Consider the following 21,805-nt stretch of genomic DNA (forward strand, 5'->3'; position numbering starts at 1 on the left):
GTTTATGGATGAGTGCTCTTAGGATAGTCGGTTAGGCCTTGACCTTACGTGCTTATGATTTCGTTTCTCAAGAAATTTTGCGCAGCGGAAGATCCTGAATTTGATATTTTATACACCAAAAATATTCTCTTAAACGAAGGTATTCGTGTGTGGATTGCAGCTCAAGATCAGCTTCATGAAAACCTTATATTCCCTGAGGAGGTTCTACCACGTGGTAACGCTCTTTAATGGAACTTTAGCTTTAATTGGTCGTTACCAGGAAACTACCAGTTTTGCTTGACAGGTTGGGAATGCTCGACTTATTAATTTATCTGGAATATGTATTTTTCACATTGAATTGAAGTTCTGCCACGATTTTACCTTTAAAAGATGTATCGGTGGGTTAAAGGAGAAAGGTATAAGAAAAGTGTATATAATTTATCATTGATCTTGACGGTAAGCAATCTAAGACTATGTTGAATATACCGAACAATTATTATTTAAAAATTTATAAAATAATTAAAAGTCGTAAATGTTGAATATTGATGGAAAGATAATGTATATGCATACAATAATGAAAAGTTAATAAAATGATTTTAATTTACGCAATTAAATGATTTTTTTTAAATGCTATGCACCAACCTTAGCGAAGAACTTCAATATTATTTATAAATCGGATAAAAAAATTAGTTCCACAGATCACAAATTAAGACATTATGTTACAATTTAATTCAATAACAAAAATATAGTATTACAACATATATTACTAGAGCATTTCTAAAATTCACATGCTCTAAGTAGCAATTAAATGGATGAATGTTGAATAAATAGAAGCAATTTATTCAAGACTCAGTTCAATCTTTCAAATTTGGCTATCAAAATCCATAACATCATGAAGGAAGAAAATATTGTCACGAGTAGAATTTATTTCACATCATAATATTTTATATTTTATATCCTTAAGCATTCACAAACATAGGACCATAAGAACACACTCAGAGGTATGTTTAGTTGATTATTTATTACACATTCAATCCTTCCCCATGCTTTTCTGTCCAACAAAGGCAGTGATGGAAGAGAAGCAAAGCTTAGGTCACAGACACACGTACGTTCATATATACGATGATAACATGCATAATCATGCATGCTTCATGCAGTAACTGCTTCTTCGTTCACGTACTTTAGCTCCTCCTTCAAATGTCCATCGATACCACTTATGTCCTCACAACCACCACCCTTCGACATATATCCGCCCGCTCCTCCACAGCCTCCACCACAACCGCCACAACCACCACCACAACCGCCGCAGCCACCACTCTTAATCATATTTCCACAGCCTCCCCCACAACCACCACCACCACAACCGCCGCAGCCACCACTCTTAATTATAGTTCCACAGCCACCAGCACCACAACCGCCGCAACCACCACTCTTAAGCATATTTCCACAGCCTCCGCCACAACCACCAGCACCACAGCCCCCGCAGCCACCACTTTCCACTGCATTCCCACAGCCACTCCCACAGCCACCGCCACAGCCACTGCCACAGCTTCCACTGGAGAGTCCAGACTTCTTAGATATACCATCCTCTTCACTGCACACATTAGAACTCAGCCCCATTCTGTTCAAGACTGCCCTTTCATTCACCTTCAAATCTTTACTGTTAGCAATGGCGCCTTCATATTCTTCCTTTTTCATTACATTAGCAGCAATAAAAGCCAAAATGATTGCGGGCAGCACCATCCACTTTTCCTTTGCCTTTACAAAATGAGCAGGAGCAGAAAAGCAGAAAACAAATTAAGTAATGAAAAACAAATGTCTCTATAGAAAATGTGTAACATATATAAGTACCGTGACATGTTTAAATCTCAAGTCCAGCAATGCCATTGCTTTGCCATAAGGCTCTTCTACGGAGAATTCAATTGCTGTCAGGAAGTCCATTTCATTTCTCCGTTTTCCATGGTGTCCCAGTTCATACTCTAGTTTTCTTCCAGGAAAAAATTTCAACTGTAAAAGTGACATGAATTTAATATTATAACTTTGAATCTGTCTCATTTGACGCATGTTTAGAAATCTTATGTGCAGCAATGCTATTGAAAATTGTACTAGTTACTGGATATGTGAAATATCAACTGAGTAACAAAGAATTCAAGATCCAAGAGAGCTCTTGGCCAGGACAACATATTTTAAAATAGAATACTTCATAATAAATACATACAGTCTTGGCACCAGTAAGCTCAAAGAGATGGCCATCGTTTGTGCATTTGTGTGGAAGGTGGAAGAACCACAGATTCTCCAAAACAGACCACCCATTTTCAATAAACTCAGCTAGAGTGCGAGTTTCGCCGGACTTCATGAGGCCAACAACCTTCGTTCCAGGGTTTCCTATGTTCTTTGCATTCTCCAAATCCCTAAAATGTAATTCGTTATTGGGAAGATCATCATTAGCTTAACTAATTGAGAATACTTCATTACAAGAGACAGTAATACTGGATAATGTACATAAGATAGACTGTGTGGAATTCTAAAACATGTATGACAAACACAATAAGATCTAGACACTGTCAGAATTTTTCATATTTTTTTACAACTTTTCTTACCTATATTTTATGGAATTTTAAAAGTTTAGAGAAAAATTTGCAGAAAATTCATTTCTTAAAAATTCCGTAAGAAAAGTCTAGTAATGAGGGAAAAACTTCTTTAGGGACGTAAATCTGTTCAACTGGTTCAACTGCTTTACAAGTATACTCTCTCTCTCCCATATGAATTTATGGACTAATGATCTTATTTTGGAACCACAATTAGTCATAATTGTGCTTGAATGTTATACTATTTGTATCAATAAGAATCCAACATTATGAACTGTTTATCATATATTGGGGTACACTGAATGGCAAACCTCAACAATATCTACATGCAGAAAGCTACAGTGACAGTAAAAATTGGTTTTCAATTTACACATCTAATCTAGGAATGAGATGACCGCAAGCACTTAGTAGGAACAGTATTCACATGCAAATACAACAAGTTGATATTTTCAAGACACAAGACAAGCAGCAAAGCAAATCACTTTTGAAGCAGTAACTAGAACGCATCAATCACCTAAGACCAGTCCCCAACAAGACCATAATAAAATGAAGTACACATTTTGGCAAGGACCTCCAATTGTTATCTGGCATAATATAGAGGGTAGATGTACCTCATTTTAAGGCGCATGATCCTGTTTCCATTTTCATCAGTGACATGAGTCCAGCTATTAGCATGTTCAGATCTAACAGAAGGGTTAAAGAGGCATTCGTTTTTGGAAGATGGACGAGACAGAGTCATTTGGAGTTTATATGGGGCAGGAACTGGGACAGAAAATGAGATGGCTACTCGTAACAAGATGGGCTTTGAGCTCACAGTACCAGAACTTGGTACCAACTCAAACCATTTCTCAACATGGAGTTTTGAAACTGGGTCAAGATAATCTTTTACAGAGAAAGAAGCTGAAGCGATTGTCTTTGTTGATTTTCTTAGAGAAGAATAGGACGTGAGTTCAAAAAGCAGCTCTCCCGTAGGTTCACACTGGAAAGATGCAACCTGTTTCTCTCTAGATTGTGATAAAATAGTCAGTCTTCTTTTAGCACCAAAGAATGCATCAGGCTGTGATTTGGAAAATAAAACAAAGATATCTCCTTCCTGGCCTTCTGGTAAGTTTTTAACCCCAACGAACTCCAAGAGAACCTGATTGGATGTACGAGGGAATTGCAAATGTTATCTCATATAAACAAAAGCTGTTTCAGTGATGGTTATTCAATTTATGCCTATATACAAGCAGAAAGAAGACGAACAACAAGAAGTAATAGCATTATGATCCCCAAAATCAAGAAAGATTGTCCTTATACTATGGTTCCATGTGAAAGCAGACAAACATACTCAAGAAAGACAACTTGTTGGAGGCACTAGTATTATGCGATTAAGCTCCTGGTCTGTATTTATATACACAAGAATGGTTACATTTTGTAGCATGTCCATTATTTAACAGTTACCTACCTCTCTAGAACCCAGATAACATAACATGACTGGCTTGCTGCTAACAAAATCCTAACCCTGACGGACCCTTTATAAACAAACCTTCCAACTTCATTGATATAATTTCAAACTGTTTATATCGCTGTTATGATGAAAAGCTTTACAAACCACTGAACTATTCTAGGGAGAAACATTTAAACTAAAATTGATCCAATAAAAAATTAGTAATACAAACTTTTCATGATATGTGGCATGGAGTTATACTTGCATATTCGTGTACATGACTCAATAAATTTTGCATGGAATTATTAATACACGTATACACGTAATTCAGAGCTAGAGCTTAAAACGTGTAAGATATGGAACATAAAAGGAGATCTTAAATTACCTCCATAACTTTCCGATCTGGTAGTGAAATTTCTTGTGGGCACTCATTTGAAGAAACAACCTTCTTGAAAGTAATGTTAGATGAAAGAGGGTTATTTGTTATAGGAGATGGTGCATTACCCCTATACATTGCTCCAGCCTTCCAATATCTTGTACCAAATGTGACTTCCCACTGTTTGGTGGTTCCAGAAAAACCAACATCCAGTTTCTTGCCTTTAGTTCTGTCTGCGTCTGTATCGTCATGTTCCAATACTTTTCCAAGTGCTTCACTGAGGTCTTTACAATAAGAAACTGGGTGTAACTGATGAGAGTGCCAGATTAGGTCAATATCATATGTTGGAACACAAAAGCGTTTTATACCCTCTTCTTTGTTTTTCTTGATAAGATACAGAAACCCTCTGTATCTGGCCACAGATTCCTTGATAAAGAGATCATTTTTCATGTGGGGTCTTGATACCTATGACAAAGAAAACATATATTGAATCCCTTGAGATGATGCAATATTATGTACTGGCCACGCACAAGAAAGACTATTGGTAAATTAATTTCTCAAAACTGTTTGTAATTCAACTAAACTGAAAGATGCGTTCATATATCACCACATGATAGTAATGTTATTTGGAGATGCTGTCAATTAAGAATGTTGGAATAAAATTGTCTGAACCTTAGATTTTTCAAAACAAGGTAATTTTGAAACCACATGCATGTATTGGCAAGAAAACAAAACACAGTCAACCACAAATTGATAAAATTGAAGAAGAGTCAGGTTGAACACAGCCTAAAGCATGCTAACATTTAAATCAGGGCTTTGATTTTGACAGAGCCAGACTAGAACTGGCCTGGTAAAACTTGGTAATTCTGTTAGAATATCAAGCTTATGAAGAAACTCTAACTTTCCTTTACCTGGTAAAAGAATGGACTCTGCCTTTTAGCAGCTGAAATCAGATCATACTTGGTGTACTTTTCAAGCCTAGAAATCCTTTCAGAGATATCCCCTGGGAGAATATTAATCAAATCAGCATTGAAGAGCTCATCAGGGTACAGTTGATTCCAGATTTCTTCAGTTTGCCTGCCACAAACTCCTTCTACACTGGAGACAACACCAAAGTTGTCAAGTACCCGTCCATAAAGCTCCTCACAGTCAGTTTTGTATCTTACCTGTGTAATAAATTGGAACCAAATTTTATTGCCAGTACCTCAACCCAATCAAACAGCATTGTTAATAATCAGGAATAATATATATATATATATATATATATATATATATCCTGGTCTGAAGCCTACCGGGTTGAGTCTGTGACAGTGCCAGACCCATTCACAGTCAAGAGGAACTACCAAAGGTCCTTCAAAAATCTTAGACTCAGAATGTTTGGCAAGCAAGGGAAGCCAACAAGCATTGTACCTGAATACACACTTTCATTGTTATTAGATCAGCAGAACTAATTCCTTGTTTGGTTGAAAAGATGCTGAAGGATGAAAGAGGATATAAATGATCTTTTAAAAGTGGAAATCACCTTACTATTTTCTCAATCTTTGTCTTCATCTCTTCTCTGTTTCTATTCTACTAAACATTTTAGTTTTCTATTTTTTTATCTATTTCCACTTTACTAACTAATTTCTATAACCTATTTTTCTCCTCTCTTCCAATCAGAACATAAGAAATTGATCAACTATAATGAAAAGCTGTGATTTGACCGCAGATACATGATTTCAAAAACAAATTATAATCCATAATAATTCTTGAGTCAAGCTTAGTGAACTAAATAAAATAGTAAAAATAACAAGCAATTGTTCTTTGAAACTAATTAAGCACGAAACTTTATCCGCAGGAAATACTTCATGGAGTGTTCACCTATAAATAGCCCTCTCAAGGGCAGGGCCATCATAGAGGTGACGGTTCCTGTCAACAGCTGCAAGGAACTGAAGCTGCCTTTTTGCTACAACTAAAAGATCCACGCTTAATGGAATCTTCTGAGCTTCATTCCATGCCTTTTCTTGTTTTGCATCCATCTCTCAATTTAACCTGAAATACAGCAACCTTCCAGAAACATTTTGGTGTAAGTTAAAGTGCCCTTTTAGACAGTTGTCCCAAAATTTGCAGTCAAAATGGAAAATTTATCCGCAAGAAAGCATGCTCCACCAACATGTTTTGTGTTATCCACAATTACCTGAAGATATCTTATAATAAAAGAAAAACATCGTATTTGAAAAGGGTCTAAAGAACAAATATAAAAGAAAGGTATCTACAGGTTGGTCAACAAGAAGTTTTCAAGAGAAAAAGGAAGGAAACCTTGAAAATCTATAAATTAAGCTCATGTAACAAAAACAAACATATTACGATCATCCACAACATACAAGCAACATACAAATTCATAGTATCAAAACCAAAATAAGAGAACAAAGAAGGGCATTTGGGGATTACCAGTTTCACAGAAACTGTGAGGCAGAGATGCTATAGCTGCAGAAACGGAAAATCCTCAAAAGATGGATCTGAATTTGACTGAGCTTCTTCTTATGTACTTTTCTGACTCTGCAACATCACAATAGACATTACATGATTCAATTACTGTCTTATGTTTTGTATATGTGACTTGTACTGCAGCTCAAACTACTCCCAACCATGTTGTACGTTTGATCTAATTAATAGTACCGCAACACATTCTATCCATAATCATGACTTGTACCAAAAATTCCAATAATTTTCTTGAAATAGTAAATAAGGAAAAAATATATTAGTTAATTTTTAATAAAAAATAACATTATTTTTACTTTATTGTTACAAGAACTTTTGGATTTTGATGTAAAAAAGAAGGAAGAACCTTCTAACTTTTGTTAAATGAATTATTTATGATATTCCAAGACAGTTGTCTTAAGAAAAAAATATCGATGCTATAGAAAGGTTAATAATTCTTTTGAACAGATTATGTTCATATAATTTTTTTAATCCCTATCTTTTTCATCCAGCTCTCTTGAAATCTTTTTCTTATCTATTTTAGTCCTATATTCAGTTCATTTTCCTTATCATTTTATTCTCAATATAAGTTGTGAACTTTTATCGTCTCATTGAAAAAAAAAACATTTAGTTTTTTATTATTTACATAATATTATATTTCTTTTATAATATTTATTAAACACGCTATCACTTATTTATTACGAAATCTTGAAAGAGACTCAAAAGGATTTTAAGACGAAAAGAAAAGACATTTTGTATAAAAAACACTAAAAACTTATTATTTTTTATAACATATTTTTTATTTTTTTATCAGCAAATAACATAACATATGGTTATGGTTAAATATGCAGGGACCTTGTCCCTCTTTTCTATTCTATATCGTGTACCCTTTGCTAACTGCGATAACGACCATTGCGTGAACAAATAACATATGAATATAAATATATTAGAAAAAAGATAAGGCCCAGTAAGTTGCAATGAAAATGGCTGAGTTGATACTATAATATGATTTCAGCACAGTTTTCCATCAACAAAAATAAATGGATCATAAACGTGAAAGTAAAGTTGGAGAACTAGAAAATCACGTCATAATTGTGATTGGAACTGCTTCAGTGCAGATACTTCGTTAGGAATGCAAGGGGATGCGGAAGATATGGGTTTTACTGTTTATATTCTACAAACAGATATTTACGTAAATTTATACTTACTTTATTATTTTCTCCAATATCAAATCTGTGTCTTATTTTTTTATATTAGACAATTACTTTTTTACAATATTCTAAATTTTAATCATTTTTTTTATAAAAAGTAAAAATAATAATAAAAAAGTAATATTATCAATAATTTAATATTATATATAAACAATTATAAATAATTAAAATTAAAGTTTTATGACAACTATAATCTTTATTATAGTTATAAATGTTGAGAAGAAAATATATGGAGGATATGAGTAAATTTGGTGAATATGAAAAGAGAGAAGAAAATAAAAAATAAAAATCAAAGAGAAAACAAAATATAAAAGTTAAAAATCAAAGAGAGAACAGAATATAAAATATTTTAAGTTCTCTAATAAATTAAAAGTTTATACTATTAAAAACTTAAAATTGATAGTCAAACATCTTTATTGACAAAAAAAAAACAAAAAATAATAAACAACAAATAAAATATTAAAATTGAACGAAATAATCAAATATGTATTTTAAAAATGATTTAATCCGATAAAATAGAGGTTTATGTGTTCTTGAAATGCAAACAATGAAAAAAATGCGTAGTTGAGACTATGATGAGAGGAGAAACATTTTGAAGATTTAAGTGAACTTGGTGGATATAAAATGAGTTGAACATTTAAAAGAGGAGAAGAATGAAAAATTTGTTGCAAAAGAAAGATTTTCATAATAAAATGAAACAAAAGACCTTATAGAATAATGAAAATAAGTTTTTTTTTTTACTTAATAAACTAAGAATATTTTTATAATATAAATCAAGGACACGCATGAGAACCAGACGAATATGTATATACGAATTTTCGTTCTTATACTTAATTTAAAAATTAAATATTGGTCATACTAATATTCAGTTAATGCAGAGATTTTTCATTAAATCTGAGATGAGTTTAAACAATATCCACAAATATAATATATTTAATGTTTATGAAAAGTGCCTAAGGAAAAATTGAGGGTCTTTAAGGTCAAATTTTACTTCATAGAGATATCTTAGGAAAAAGTCAAACATATATAATTTTGATTAAGTACGTAAGTATAATAAAATGTGGTCATCCATCGTCTGCATGGTGAATGTTTTTTCCAGTAACAAATCATGAAAGACACAAGTGTTTTGTTTGTATGATAATACAATACTTTGGAGTCTTACCTTATGTATGCTAAGGGATTTATATGCTCACGCGTACTTCTCTAATATTTATACACTTATTTTATGTTGCAGGAAATATTCGTTATTTTTGTTTGTCAAGAAGATCCCTTCAAGCTCCAATCACATTAAATAATATCATGGATGAAGAGCTATAAAGTTGCTTTCTTCAATAACGACCTAACACAAGTTCATTTCAATTCTAGTCCAACTAGATGTCCATTACTGTGTGCATTTTTACCATATTTTTGGTGCAAAAGCCTATGCTATTTAGGGAAATAAGTATTGCTAGCTATAAAAGATGTTGCTTAAAAAAGAAGACACATTTAAAGTAGCATGAAATGAATTTAATGCATAATACATGATGTTAGATATATAGAAAGGATACTCAAGTGAGCTAAAACTACTGCTCAACGACCAAAAACAAATTTTCAACCATTATATTCTTTCAATACCTTTATAAAACTACCTTTCAAGAAGAAGAAAGAATAGAGGACATTGCAAATGCTGTTAGATTTTGTATGCCTCAAAAGCTTCTTAGATAACACTATTAGTGTTCATCTAGCAAACAAGGTTAGAGCACATAAGTCTTGTAATTGTTAAAAGACACAATTCCTGTCTAGTATGGAAAATTTGATGATACCTTACAAAATGTTTTATGTTAGCCAAGAGTGGTTATTTGGAAAAGAATACTCATTGACTTAGAAATAATTTGTTAAAAAAATATATGAATATGGTTGGTAAAAAATGATTATGTTCCCAAAGAATACTCGTTGAGTCAGAAATGACGTGTTGAAAGAATAATTGAACCGGGTTAACTAGGAGTAATTGTGATCCAAAAGAATACTTGTACGTGACCAGTCAAGAGTAATTACAATCATAAAGAATACTCAATAGATTAGTCAAAAGTGACTAAGATCCCAAATAATATTCAAGGTGTTAGTGAAGTGTGGTTACAATTCCAAATAACATTCGATTATACTTCACAACATTAATCTGCCTAGTAGATCTCAATCTGTTGATTAAGAACTTGATGTAGTTTGTTGTGTCAAATGAATCAATATAAAATATAGTGTTTATTTCTTCTCTCTTTTTCTCTTTTTCTTTTTATGTTATGATCGTCTATGTTAATTCAAAAGGAGAAATAACCTCTCTACTTTATGGTTCTAGAAATCAAAATATGAAATACAATTCAATCTAAACAAATTAAGATTTTTTCTTCCGATCCAATCCGAACGAATTCAAATTTTTCGGTTTTGAGTGGTTCAAATTAGATTGATACGTTGATGTGCCCACCTCCACTCAAAATGATTTATCATCATCCAACTTCCTCAGGTGGATGCTTCATAATTTACAGCCAGAAGTACAATCCTCAACTTTGCAATGAAAATCAGATGAAATATGGTAATATCCAACTGGAATGTATTACAAAACTTTGAAAGGGTAGTAACTTCTTTGATCTATCTCATGTTGAGTCTTTTCTCCACTTCAACACTTCATACTCTTGATCTAAAAAAAGGCAGGGAACAAGAAACATATTGGCAAGAAGGATGTTCGTGAGACGCAACTTAAAACTCTACTGGTTTAGAGTCATCTTTAGTCTCAGACTTCTCAGCTGTATCTTTTGGCATATATTCTTGTTCAATAGTATCTTTGAGGATAAACAACCTCTGAATTACAATAGGGTCAGTCATCTGCCTTGCTTCTCTCAAATCTGTTTCTTCCTTGTTCAGATGATACGCATCAAGCATGATCTTAATCCACTTGTGCAGCTCCTTTGGGGTGCTGCTTAACCACATCAAAATTAAAGCAATATATCATATTTATCACAACAAAAAGATAACAGTTTAGAATGAACCAGGAGGAAATTCTCTTACGTGTATAGAGCATTAGGGTCTTTGGCTTCATTTTCATTACCAGGGGAGAAAGCCGTTGCCAATGCAGAGAATCGCTCCTCAGGATCTATGATGTTTAACAAATGCTTGAGTAGCTTTATTTCCTTTGGAGTAATACTCCTTAGGCTGCTCTTTGTGGCCTTGTACAATTGATACATTATATCTTTCACCTGCACAGAGGACATATGATAATGCAGTCTAATAATATCTTCTAATCTTGAGCAGTCAAAATTAAGGTCCAACATGCTAGATGAACAAGAATGAAGGCGTGCAGATAATACAGATTGATTTATAAATCAGAACAATCAATTCAGTTTTTTCCTTCCTAAGACCCCCATAAAGATTCATACTTTAGCTTCCTATCCTGGTAGGTATCAGTATTATATAGGGAAAGACATGAAAACCTCTTAAAATTTCCATCCCATGTAACTTCATAGTCATAACCAATGTATGTAACTATGCCTTTCTGACTCTCTGCAATATAACCCCAACAACCAGCATTTTTCTTTCAAGTCCTGTATTTTAAAACTTGAAAAATAAGAATGCACAGTCCAAACCGCTTTAAAATTAGCAGAGCAAGCAGAAAGCTACAGAAAAAGAAATTTTTGTATGCTTATATATACAACTACAAGAGAAACACATTCCATTTGATTTTAAGTTTTATAAAAGTTTTTTATTAATATTGGCTGGGCACAATTACAAATACATGGCGTCCTATCTTTGAAAAGGATGGAATGACAGTACAAAACCAAGGGGCAACATAAAATTCATACCTCATTCTTCATCGTTGTAGATTCTTTTGCTTTAGCCCAAGCACTGCTTATCAACAATATCAATGAAGAATCAAGTTCCTTTGCCTTTGCAAGACTTTTGATCTTCTGACAAGCAACATCAATAGAAGGAGAATTGAGGATATCATCAAATTTGGTCTGTGCAGCATCTAACGTCTCCACAACCTCTAGAGTATTATCATATGCACTGACAGCTGACAAACATCTACTCCCCAGCCTGGAAATTCCTGTTCAAAACACGCCGATGCCAGTCATTAGAAACATCCTACACAAGGGGCAGGATCACAAGTGTTAATTTTTTCCAGGGTGCAAGGGGTGGGTTCATTATGTAAATTTTAAATGCAGTACCAACATTAAACCCTCAAAGCTTAATACTATAAACATCTCATATCTTCTTCCTTTGTAAAAGAAATCTAATTTTATGATCAGTTCGTTCTTTCTTATTACAAGTTACAACAATAAACATTCTTAACTATTTTACTCATTTTTTCTGGTGATTACTGGTTATAGAATCAACAATCGTTGAGCCAAATACCCAAAATCAAACATTTATTTGTATTTCTACATAATTACCATCACGATCTTCCAAGCTGTCATACGTTTCTGAAATAAGAGAGAGGTAGTGGAAGAATTCTCCTGTAAAGTCTCTACGCCGTCGTGCAACTATGGCATTGATGTCTGTTGGACTATCTTGTATTTCCTTGAGGAGTTCACAGTGTCCTTCCATTTCATCATCAATCTGCAATGCTTACTCCTGATCAAACAAAAACCGGGGAAAGAAGGTCTAAAGCCAGGCAACTGCCTAGATATGAAAGTAAAATTGATGTACAGATTTGTTCTTTCTTACAAAATAAATAATTAGCAAAAAGAATAATAATGCTATATTATTATTAGTTTAGCAAGAACTTGCAGGATAATGTATCTGCATCTTTTCCGCTAAAAAAAAACTGAATTAGATTTTTGTTTTCTCTGTTTGAGCCAAAAAAAGGCAAAAACCAATAGTTTTTGTGAAAAGTTTCTTTGAATTTTTCAGCTTCTATTATGCAGCAGAAGGATCTATTTCTTTAATCAACATTGGAAGGGGGCATGGTTGTGAAGAACATAAAAAACATGGAGACTACCTTCTTCACTTTTCTTTGCAATGAAATAAATTTGTCCTTCATAATTGGGTCATTCTCCAAATCGGCCCTTCTTTGGCACCTACTGTAGAATCTATCCTTGTATTTTCTCCATTCCTCTCTGAATATCAAGTACCCCTTCCATTCTTTTGATTTGGTTTTCTCATTCAAAAAGAAATCTATGATTTTGTCACAAAATTGAGTCATATTGTAACCATTTGCGATTTCAACCTCTTGCTCCTCAGCTTGAGCCGTGGAAGCACTGCTAGCCTGATGACCTGAAAGGAATTTCATTTTTTAGTGAGACACAAATAAATACACTTAGAAAATAATCAGAAAAAAAAGAACAAGATAAAAAAAAACATACCCCAAAAAAGAGAAAATATAAAGATGCTTTCTTTTCTTGTGATTTGTTAGCACATAATGGAAAAACAGTGACATTCTAATTTCTTACACTGTCAACAATTCAGTAAACTAAAACGAAACAAAAACTGCTGACAAATAAAATAAGTAGAAAAAAAGGATATGGAACTATATAGTGTGAATTTCACAGGTCTGCCCTCCCCTTCACATTATATTACTACCCAACCCTAGAGACACCCTTAACACTTTCAAATAAAGACCAAAAATTAAAACATTTTTGATAAACCATTGAAGTTGAGAACATAAAAAGAATACAGCATATTAAGAAATAAACAATGGAGAACAAAATGACTGGAAAAAAGGGGGAAAGGATACTCACTGGACAGAGAAGTGCATATAATGACATGGGGTTTGAAATTCTGAACTTTAAGGTTTTGTCTTTGGCTTATGAAGGAAGGGGAGAACTTTGAAGCAGTATAGGAGGAAGGAGATGCGGGGTAACTTGGGGAGAGGTTACTGTTGAAAGGGGTGAAGGAGGTGGTGCTGTTGAAGTACCCTTTCATGTTAAGGTTGTTCATTCTCACGTTTCACTCTTCACATGACAGACAACAGAGGCAATTCGCCCGAATCTTGTTTATATATCATCATCTTATCCGTTTCATGAACAACTCGGAGTTCTGAATAGATTAATAAGAATAAAATCATTTGAACAAAAAATGGTGATATTTGTATATTTGAAAAAAATGACAAACTATTTCTTAAAAAGAATTTGGATATTTTTTTTTAAAATTCAGTAAAATTAAATTTTAATTTCTGAATATTAAATTTAAAAAACTAAAAATAGTTTTTGAAATTTTTACTTTAGTTCTTCAACTATGTTCAGGGATTAAAATTATATTTTTCTTAATTTTGAGAAACTAAAATAAATTTTTTAATTTGGAAACTAAAATTAAAATTACCTTAAATTTCAGTAACAAAAACATAATTTAGCCAAATCAATTTTTTTGAGGGAACTTCAATAAAATAATAGTTTTATATAATTAATTGCTTTATATATGTTAAAATATAGGTAAACTAGAAATATTAGCAAAATAAACTTTGAGACACGTTTTCAAATATATTTAGTGAAAATCTAACCATGATGATTGTATTGATATAAATAATTTTTTTTGAGCATATATAAAGTGATTATCAATTAATTAAATATATTCTTAAATTTAGATCCATTGATTAATTTACTTTGAATATTTCCAACAGATTAATTCATAAAGATGTGTGGAGGATCAAATTAAAACTGAGTTTAGAAGCAGAAAAATATATTAAATCAAGATTCAACTAAAGTTGTCGAGAAATACATTAATTAAGTTTCTAAAATTACTATATAATTTTTTTTTTTGAGAAATTATTCATTACTTTTCTATCCAATTGAAAATAATAATGTGGTTTTAATAATGGAAGAATGTTTTAATGTTCATATGTGAAAAAAAAGAGAGTAAAATATGAGAAGTTAAGCTGATGAACCAAAAAGTTACCTTACTCAAATGAAGTTAAATCAAATAATAGAAATTGATTTTAACTTAAATCAATTTCTATTAAGTTATATACGGAGTATAGAAAACTGAAAAAAATAATCTTTAACTGACAATTATCTCTCTCGAACAAGAAGTGTCACGAAACATTCAACTTGAAGCATAATTATTTTCACTCTCTTCTCTTTTCACTTTCATCCAAATTCTTTATTTATTTTGGTGGATTATTTGGATTTTCACTATGAATTGTTGTAGCCAATCTTTGTATTTTGGAGTTGAACTTGTACTGTAGGGAGCTTAATCATGAAGTCTTTTGTATTTCATACTTAACTTATATTCAATGTAATTACTTTATACTTTCATTTTTGTTAAATTTTGTTTTGGTTTTGATCAAGCAAAAATTGAAACGAGTTGAACACTATATTTACAATTTAAATTAAAAGTAGAACTTGATAAACACTAATTTTACTGGGAACGAATTAGGTCATGAAAATGGTCAATTGCAGTAAAAGAAAGAGTGTCAAAACAAGAATCGTGAGCACAGAGAAAAAATAAGGAGAAGTTTCGAGAGAGAGAAAAGATGAGTGAAAAAGGATTTCATTAATCAGCGTGTGAATGTACAATATAAAATGCTTACAAAATGGTAAAACTAATATAAGCACTAGTAAAAGTCCAAAGACCCACAAAGGGCCCAAAAACAGAAAACAGAAAAAGTACTTAGAATAACAACCATAACTAAAATACAACAGTAACAAAAAGATATTTTAACATCCCCCTCAAGCTGAAAATATATATTTTTCATTCCCAACTTGAAATATAAGGTCTTGAACATCTTATGCGGAAGGGGCTTCGTGAAAAAAAAATCAGCAGTTTGCATGGAAGAGGAGATAAGGAGCAATTTGATCAGTCCTTGATTGAATTTTTCATGAACTACATGATAGTCAATTTCTATATGCTTTGTTCGTTCGTGAAAAACTTGATTGTGAGCAATTTGAATTGCTTACTGACTATCACAATATAAGAGAGCAGGCTAAATGAAGGGAATTCGAAGATCTTGTAAAAGGTAGACAAGCCACTGAATTTCGCATGTGGTGGCAGCTAATACTCTGTATTCAGCTTCAGAGGAGCTTCTTGAAATCATTTGTTGTTTCTTTGATTTCCGGGAGATCAAAGTTTCACCCAAATATATACAAAAGCCCGTGATGGATTTTCTGGTCTTGGGGCAAGTGGCCCAATAGTATAGGAGTATTGTTATGGAGAAAAAGACCAGCACCAGGAGAGGCCTTTAGATATTTGAGAACATGGAGAGCTGCCTGAGAATGAATGTTGGTAGGTGCAGATACAAAATGACTGAGGTGGTTGACAGCATAGGCAATATCTGAGAATGTATTGGTAAGGTAAATGAGGTGTCCTATCAGTCTTTTATAGGAGGTAGCTTCTTCTTCATTGAGCCTTTCTCCTTTATCAGCAGTAAGGCGAAGAGTATGTGCCATGGGTGTGAGAGAGGGAGCACAAGCAAGCATACCAGTTTCTGTAAGGAGATTTAAGGTGTATTTTCGCTGGCTAAGGTGGATACCAGTGTTGTTCCTTGCAATTTCTAGGCCAAGAAAGTATGTAAGATCCCCTAAATTCTTGATGCAAAAATGTTGATGAAGCAAGGTTGTGATTTGATTAATTTCAGCAAGGTTGTTCCCAATTAAGACTATGTCATCCACATAGACAAGGAGTGCAGTTATTTTTTCTCCATCATGTTTGAAGAAAAAAGAGTGGTCAGCAGTAGAAATATTATAGTTATGAGATTTGAGGAAATTAGAAAGTTTGGCGTACCATTGGCGTCCGACTTGCTTGAGGCCATAAAGAGACCTTTGAAGTTTGCACACTTTATTTCTATTTGCTGCTGCAAAACCAAGGGGAAGCTTCATGTAAACTTCTTCATTTAAGCCACCATGAAGGAAGGCATTGTTCACATCCAATTGCTTAAGATCCCAATTTTTTGCTACAGCAAGAGCTAGGAGAAGCCTTAAAGTGGTTAACTTTGCTACTGGTGCAAACGTATCCAAGAAGTCTATGCCCTCCATTTGGTTGTAGTCTTTCGCTACTAGCCTGGCTTTATATCATTCTATGGTACCATTTGAGTGATATTTGATCTTGTAAACCCATCTACAACCAATGGCAGATTTTCCAGGGGGAAGATATGTAATACTCCAAGTCTAATTAGCTGCAAGGGCTGCTAATTCATTCTGCATTGCCTGGACCCAAAGAGGATTCTGAATGGCAGCCTCATAGTTTTGAGGCTCATCATGAGAAGAAATAGACATTATGGTATGTCTAAAATTAGAGGATAAGGAATTCAAATTAATGAAAGTTTGTATGGGATACTTGGTACTAACCTGATTACTGCTAGTCTGGAAGTCTTGCAAATAGATTGGCATCCTCCTGTTACAGTCAAATCTTTTAAGGGTAGCAGTAGGAACGTCATTGTTATCAACACAAAGATCATCATCATTTTTATCAGGAGAACCATGGTCATTATGCATATTTATGTCATCATAAGTTTGAGCACAATGTTGTGGTATGGGAAGTGAAAGGCTGTTGGCATCTTTTTCATTTTTCAAAAGATATGGAAAACAGTTTTCATAAAAAATAACATTCCTGAAAATTTCAATTTTGTGACTTTTTAAGTTTAGAAAAATAAAACCTTTGGTGTGTGTTTTAAAACCAAGAAAGACACCAGGAACAACACGATTGTCCAACTTCTTTCAATGAGCAACAAGAGTAGAAGAATAGCACAAACAACCAAAGATACGCAAGTCAGAAATGTGACACAACTTTCTATGCAATTTTTCATATGGTGTTGCATTATTGAGCAAAGGAGTAGGAATACAATTAATTAAGAAAACAGCATGCTGCACAGCAAAATTCCAGAAATTAGCAGGGAGTTTAGACTGAAAAAGGAGAGATATTGTAACGTTTAAAATATGTTGATGCTTTCGTTCAACAATACCATTTTGCTCGGGTGTTTCTATGCATGAAGTTTGATGTAAAATGCCCTTTGAAGCAAAAAAATTTGTCATCACAAATTCAACACATTTATCAGTACAAATAGATTTGATTTTTGTTTGAAAGTGGTTTTCAACGTAAGAGACAAAACTCACAACATTAGCTCTAATTTCAGACTTATTTTGCATAGAAAAAATCCAAGTAAAGTGGGAAAAATCATCAACTATAGTGAAAAAATATCTATGATCGTGCATAGAGATAACAGAACAAGGACCCCATATATCCATATGAATTAAATCAAATATATGTGCAGAATGAGTAGTTCTAAGAGAAAAGGCAGTTTCTTTTGTTTAGCTTGATGACAAGCATCACAAAAATAAGACTTTTCAACAGATATATCAAGATAATAGGTTTGTAAAATCTTTAGTCTTTCATCAAAAGGATGACCTAATCTTTGATGCCAAAGACCAACAATTTTAGTTACACAGTTCTAGAAAGGAGAAACATGTTGTGTAATGGATCTATCTAAACAATATAAGCCACCAATCAAATCAGTTAAACCAATCCTGTCTCTGATTCCGTTGTCCTGTATGATACACTTGTTAGAACAGAAAGTTAAATCACATTGAAGACAAGAAGTAAGTTTGGATATAGAGACAAGATTGAAAGAAAAAGTTGGAACATATAGAGCATTTATAAGACTAATTTTGTAATTGAGATTAACAGTTCCAGAGTAATTTGATGTAACATAGTGTACATTGGGTAATTTTATGAGAATAGGATTGATACGATGATAAGTGGAAAAATCAGATAAAGTAAAACATACATGATTTGTTGCTCCAAAGTCTAAAATCCAAGTATATTTATTTAGTAAAGGATTCTTTAAGGTATGTGTGTTACCTACAGAGTTAGAGTCCCGGTCTTGTTGACTTGTATCAGTAGCAAAAGATCCAACCTGATTCACTTGAACTTGTCCAGCATAAGTGTTTGCTTGCTTGAGAAGGTTGGTTAAGATTTGATATTGCTGATGATTAAAATGAGTATCACCATTCTCATTGTTGTTGGAATCATACTCCTCTTGAGTGGCAATGTTGTTGACAGAATAAGTCTTACCATTTTGGAATTTGTAACCGGGTGGGTAACCATGCTTTTTATAGCATGTGTCGACAGTGTGGCTAGTTCTATTGCAGTGTGTGCAAACCTTTCTATTACTATTATGGCTGACCTTTTTTCCATCCTGATTGGGAAAACCATGTTTCTTAAAGCACACACTATCATTATGACCATTCTTGCCACAAAAAAGAACAAACAACAGAAGACTGCACATTACTCTTGTTTACCATGGGCTGAACATTCTTTATATTAGCAATCAAAGCATTGCTACTCAATTGTCGTTCTTGTTGGGCTACTAAAGAAAACATTTTTTATATAGGTGTGACGGGTTCCATTAAAAGGACATGGGATTTAACATTGTTATACTGATCGTTTAGACCTCTCAAAAATTGCAGGCCTTGGTCTTCCCTTTTTCGTTTAGAGACAATAGAGGAGATATTGCAAGTACAATTCTTACAGATGCAAACAGATTCGGGTCTGAAATATTCCAACTCATCCTAGATCACCCTTAATTTTGTAAAATAGTCGGTGCTTGAGAACTCACCTTGGCTTAGCGAGGATGCCTCCATTTGGAGGTCAGAAATGCGTGAGAGGTCACCTTGAGAATATCTTGTCTTGAGATCATTCAAAATTTCTACAGCTTTGTCCATCCAGACAATGCTTTGACGGAGAGGGACGGAAACAGAGTGGACCAGCCACGAGACCACCATGTTGTTGCACTGATTCCATGCTAAGAAGGTGGAATCTGTCTTTGCTGGTTGTGTAGCGGTTCCATCTACAAACTCGAGTTTATCCTTAGCGCTTAACGCCGTAAGCATCGACTGGCTCCATGAATGATAATTGTTAGAGTCCAACACCGGCGAGACAAGAGGAGTAGCTAGATTCTCACTTGGATGGAGATACAAATAACTTGGGGTTGATTCCTCCTTTTCCTTCTTCATGTTGAAAGAAAAATCTGTCCAAAAGAAACCAAAGAAGGAGTAAAATAGAAAAACCAAAACAAGAAAACGAGAAATCAAAGAAAAACAGAGGAGGAGCGGAAGAGTGAAAGAAAGAGAAAGATCGGTGAGACAGGATCAATAAGAGATCAGAGATGAAGCGCAGCAGAGCTCTTCTAAGAAGAGCTCTGATACCATCATGAAAATGGTCAATTGTAGTAAAAGAAAGAGTGCCAAAACAAGAACCGCGAGCACAGAGAAAGAATAAGGAGAAGCTTCGAGAGAGAGAAAAGATGAGTGAAAAAGGATTTCATTAATCAGCGAGTGAATGTACAATATAAAGTGCTTACAAAATGGTAAAAATAATATAGGCACTAGTAAAAGCCCAAAAACCCACAAAGAACCAAAAAACAGAAAACAGAAAAAGTATACAGTAACTAAAATACAACAATAACAAAAAAATATTTTAACATTAGGGTTTCTCGAAATTTACTTCTTCTTTCTTTATTTATGTAATTAGTTTTTGTAAAGGTTTAAGTGTCGAGAATATTAAGAGAAATGGATTTTCAAGGAATAAGAACAAGATCATTTATTCTTCTTTCTATAAGTTAAGATTCTAATTATATTAAACTTCGATAATGTTTCTCATCGATTTCTTATTATACTTTTTATTCCAATTGTTTGGTAAAATGCCACAAAAACTTCTATTTGGCACTTTTATTTATAAATTCATGTATCTACTCATGCACTTAAATTTATTAATAAATTTTTGACAATCATAATTTATTACTTAAATTTTTAACAGAAAATGATTGATAAAAATAATATATAAGAGACACATTCATAAATACACTAATTTAAGGTGTTTTTTTGTTGTTGAAGGTGGTCTCAAATATTTTATATGTGGTTAACTCACTCTTTCTAATATGTCCATTAGGAATAAAAAAAATACATAAACATAGTTACTATAATATTGTAATGCTTTGAGGATTTAACCGTGAAGCACTCTTGCAACACTTGTATGATTGGCTTACCACTCTAATCTAAAATTTTGGAAAGACCATAAAAGCACTTGACAAACTTAAAATAAGGTACCCGTATTGTTGCTTAAATTTCATGTCCTTTCAATTTTTCTTTTGTGTGCTAAGTACCAATCATTAATTATTTCATTAAAAGTTGAGTTATAAAAAAATTACCTACAAGTTAGACTAAGATACAAACCAAATATTAGGTTAATTATATTTAAAGCAATTTTTGAATGGGTTGAAAGGGGTCCTTCTGCTAACTGTACCTGACATCCTATATAGCACTGTATCCGATAGTAGGATGGGTATCTATAAAAGGTATTCTGATATCTAAATTAAGATTTGGTATAAAGTAAGTTAAAAGTAATAAATATTGTTTAATGATGTGTACATTTACTTTATGTTTATTGCAGGATCTAATAGGTTCTTGTTTTGGGTCTATATTAGGATATATCACAAAGTTAATTTTAGTGTTAAAATATGATTTTGTAATACTTTTTAATGAAGTTAATGTACAAAAAGTTAATTATTAGTTCTCTAAGAATCAGATTCAATCATATCATCCGTGTCTTTCAATCAGAAAAATATTATATTAGGTCACCTTATACAACATTTGATTATACCTAGAAGGAGATGACAATATTAACCATCTCTAACGTTAAATAGAATAAATAAATAATTTGAGATTGGCTTATATCTAATAAATAGTAGTTTAGGTTGTCCTAACAAAGACTTGTCCTTTCTTCACCTTCACAAACAAATGAAAGGAAGCCAGAGTAACTTAAGCACTCGCTGAAACATCAAAAGCTTTAGAAATATATTTTCACTCTC

At 33.0% G+C, this 21,805-nt stretch overlaps 2 protein-coding genes across 2 annotated transcripts; both read right to left on the bottom strand.

Annotated features, from left to right (window-relative positions):
- Window positions 1–902: 902 nt before the first annotated feature.
- Window positions 903–7,251, bottom strand: LOC137811284 (glycine-rich domain-containing protein 1). Its single transcript, XM_068612970.1, has 9 exons — window positions 6,803–7,251; window positions 6,233–6,418; window positions 5,665–5,782; window positions 5,284–5,538; window positions 4,382–4,837; window positions 3,179–3,705; window positions 2,198–2,390; window positions 1,831–1,986; window positions 903–1,737 (listed from the first exon to the last, which is right to left on the bottom strand). The coding sequence occupies exons 2-9, from the start codon at window positions 6,388–6,390 to the stop codon at window positions 1,129–1,131; spliced, it is 2,472 nt and encodes an 823-aa protein (XP_068469071.1). The 5' UTR covers window positions 6,391–6,418; window positions 6,803–7,251; the 3' UTR covers window positions 903–1,128.
- Window positions 7,252–10,477: 3,226 nt separating this feature from the next.
- LOC137811285 (uncharacterized protein At4g37920) lies at window positions 10,478–14,066 on the bottom strand. Its single transcript, XM_068612971.1, has 6 exons — window positions 13,749–14,066; window positions 13,010–13,284; window positions 12,462–12,627; window positions 11,871–12,115; window positions 11,080–11,267; window positions 10,478–10,987 (listed from the first exon to the last, which is right to left on the bottom strand). Exons 1-6 carry the CDS (start codon window positions 13,945–13,947, stop codon window positions 10,771–10,773), a joined length of 1,290 nt encoding a protein of 429 aa, XP_068469072.1. The 5' UTR covers window positions 13,948–14,066; the 3' UTR covers window positions 10,478–10,770.
- Between the last annotated feature and the right edge of the window lie 7,739 nt (window positions 14,067–21,805).

Source organism: Phaseolus vulgaris, chromosome 2, assembly GCF_000499845.2.
Source record: "Phaseolus vulgaris cultivar G19833 chromosome 2, P. vulgaris v2.0, whole genome shotgun sequence".
Classification (NCBI taxonomy): Eukaryota; Viridiplantae; Streptophyta; class Magnoliopsida; order Fabales; family Fabaceae; genus Phaseolus; species Phaseolus vulgaris.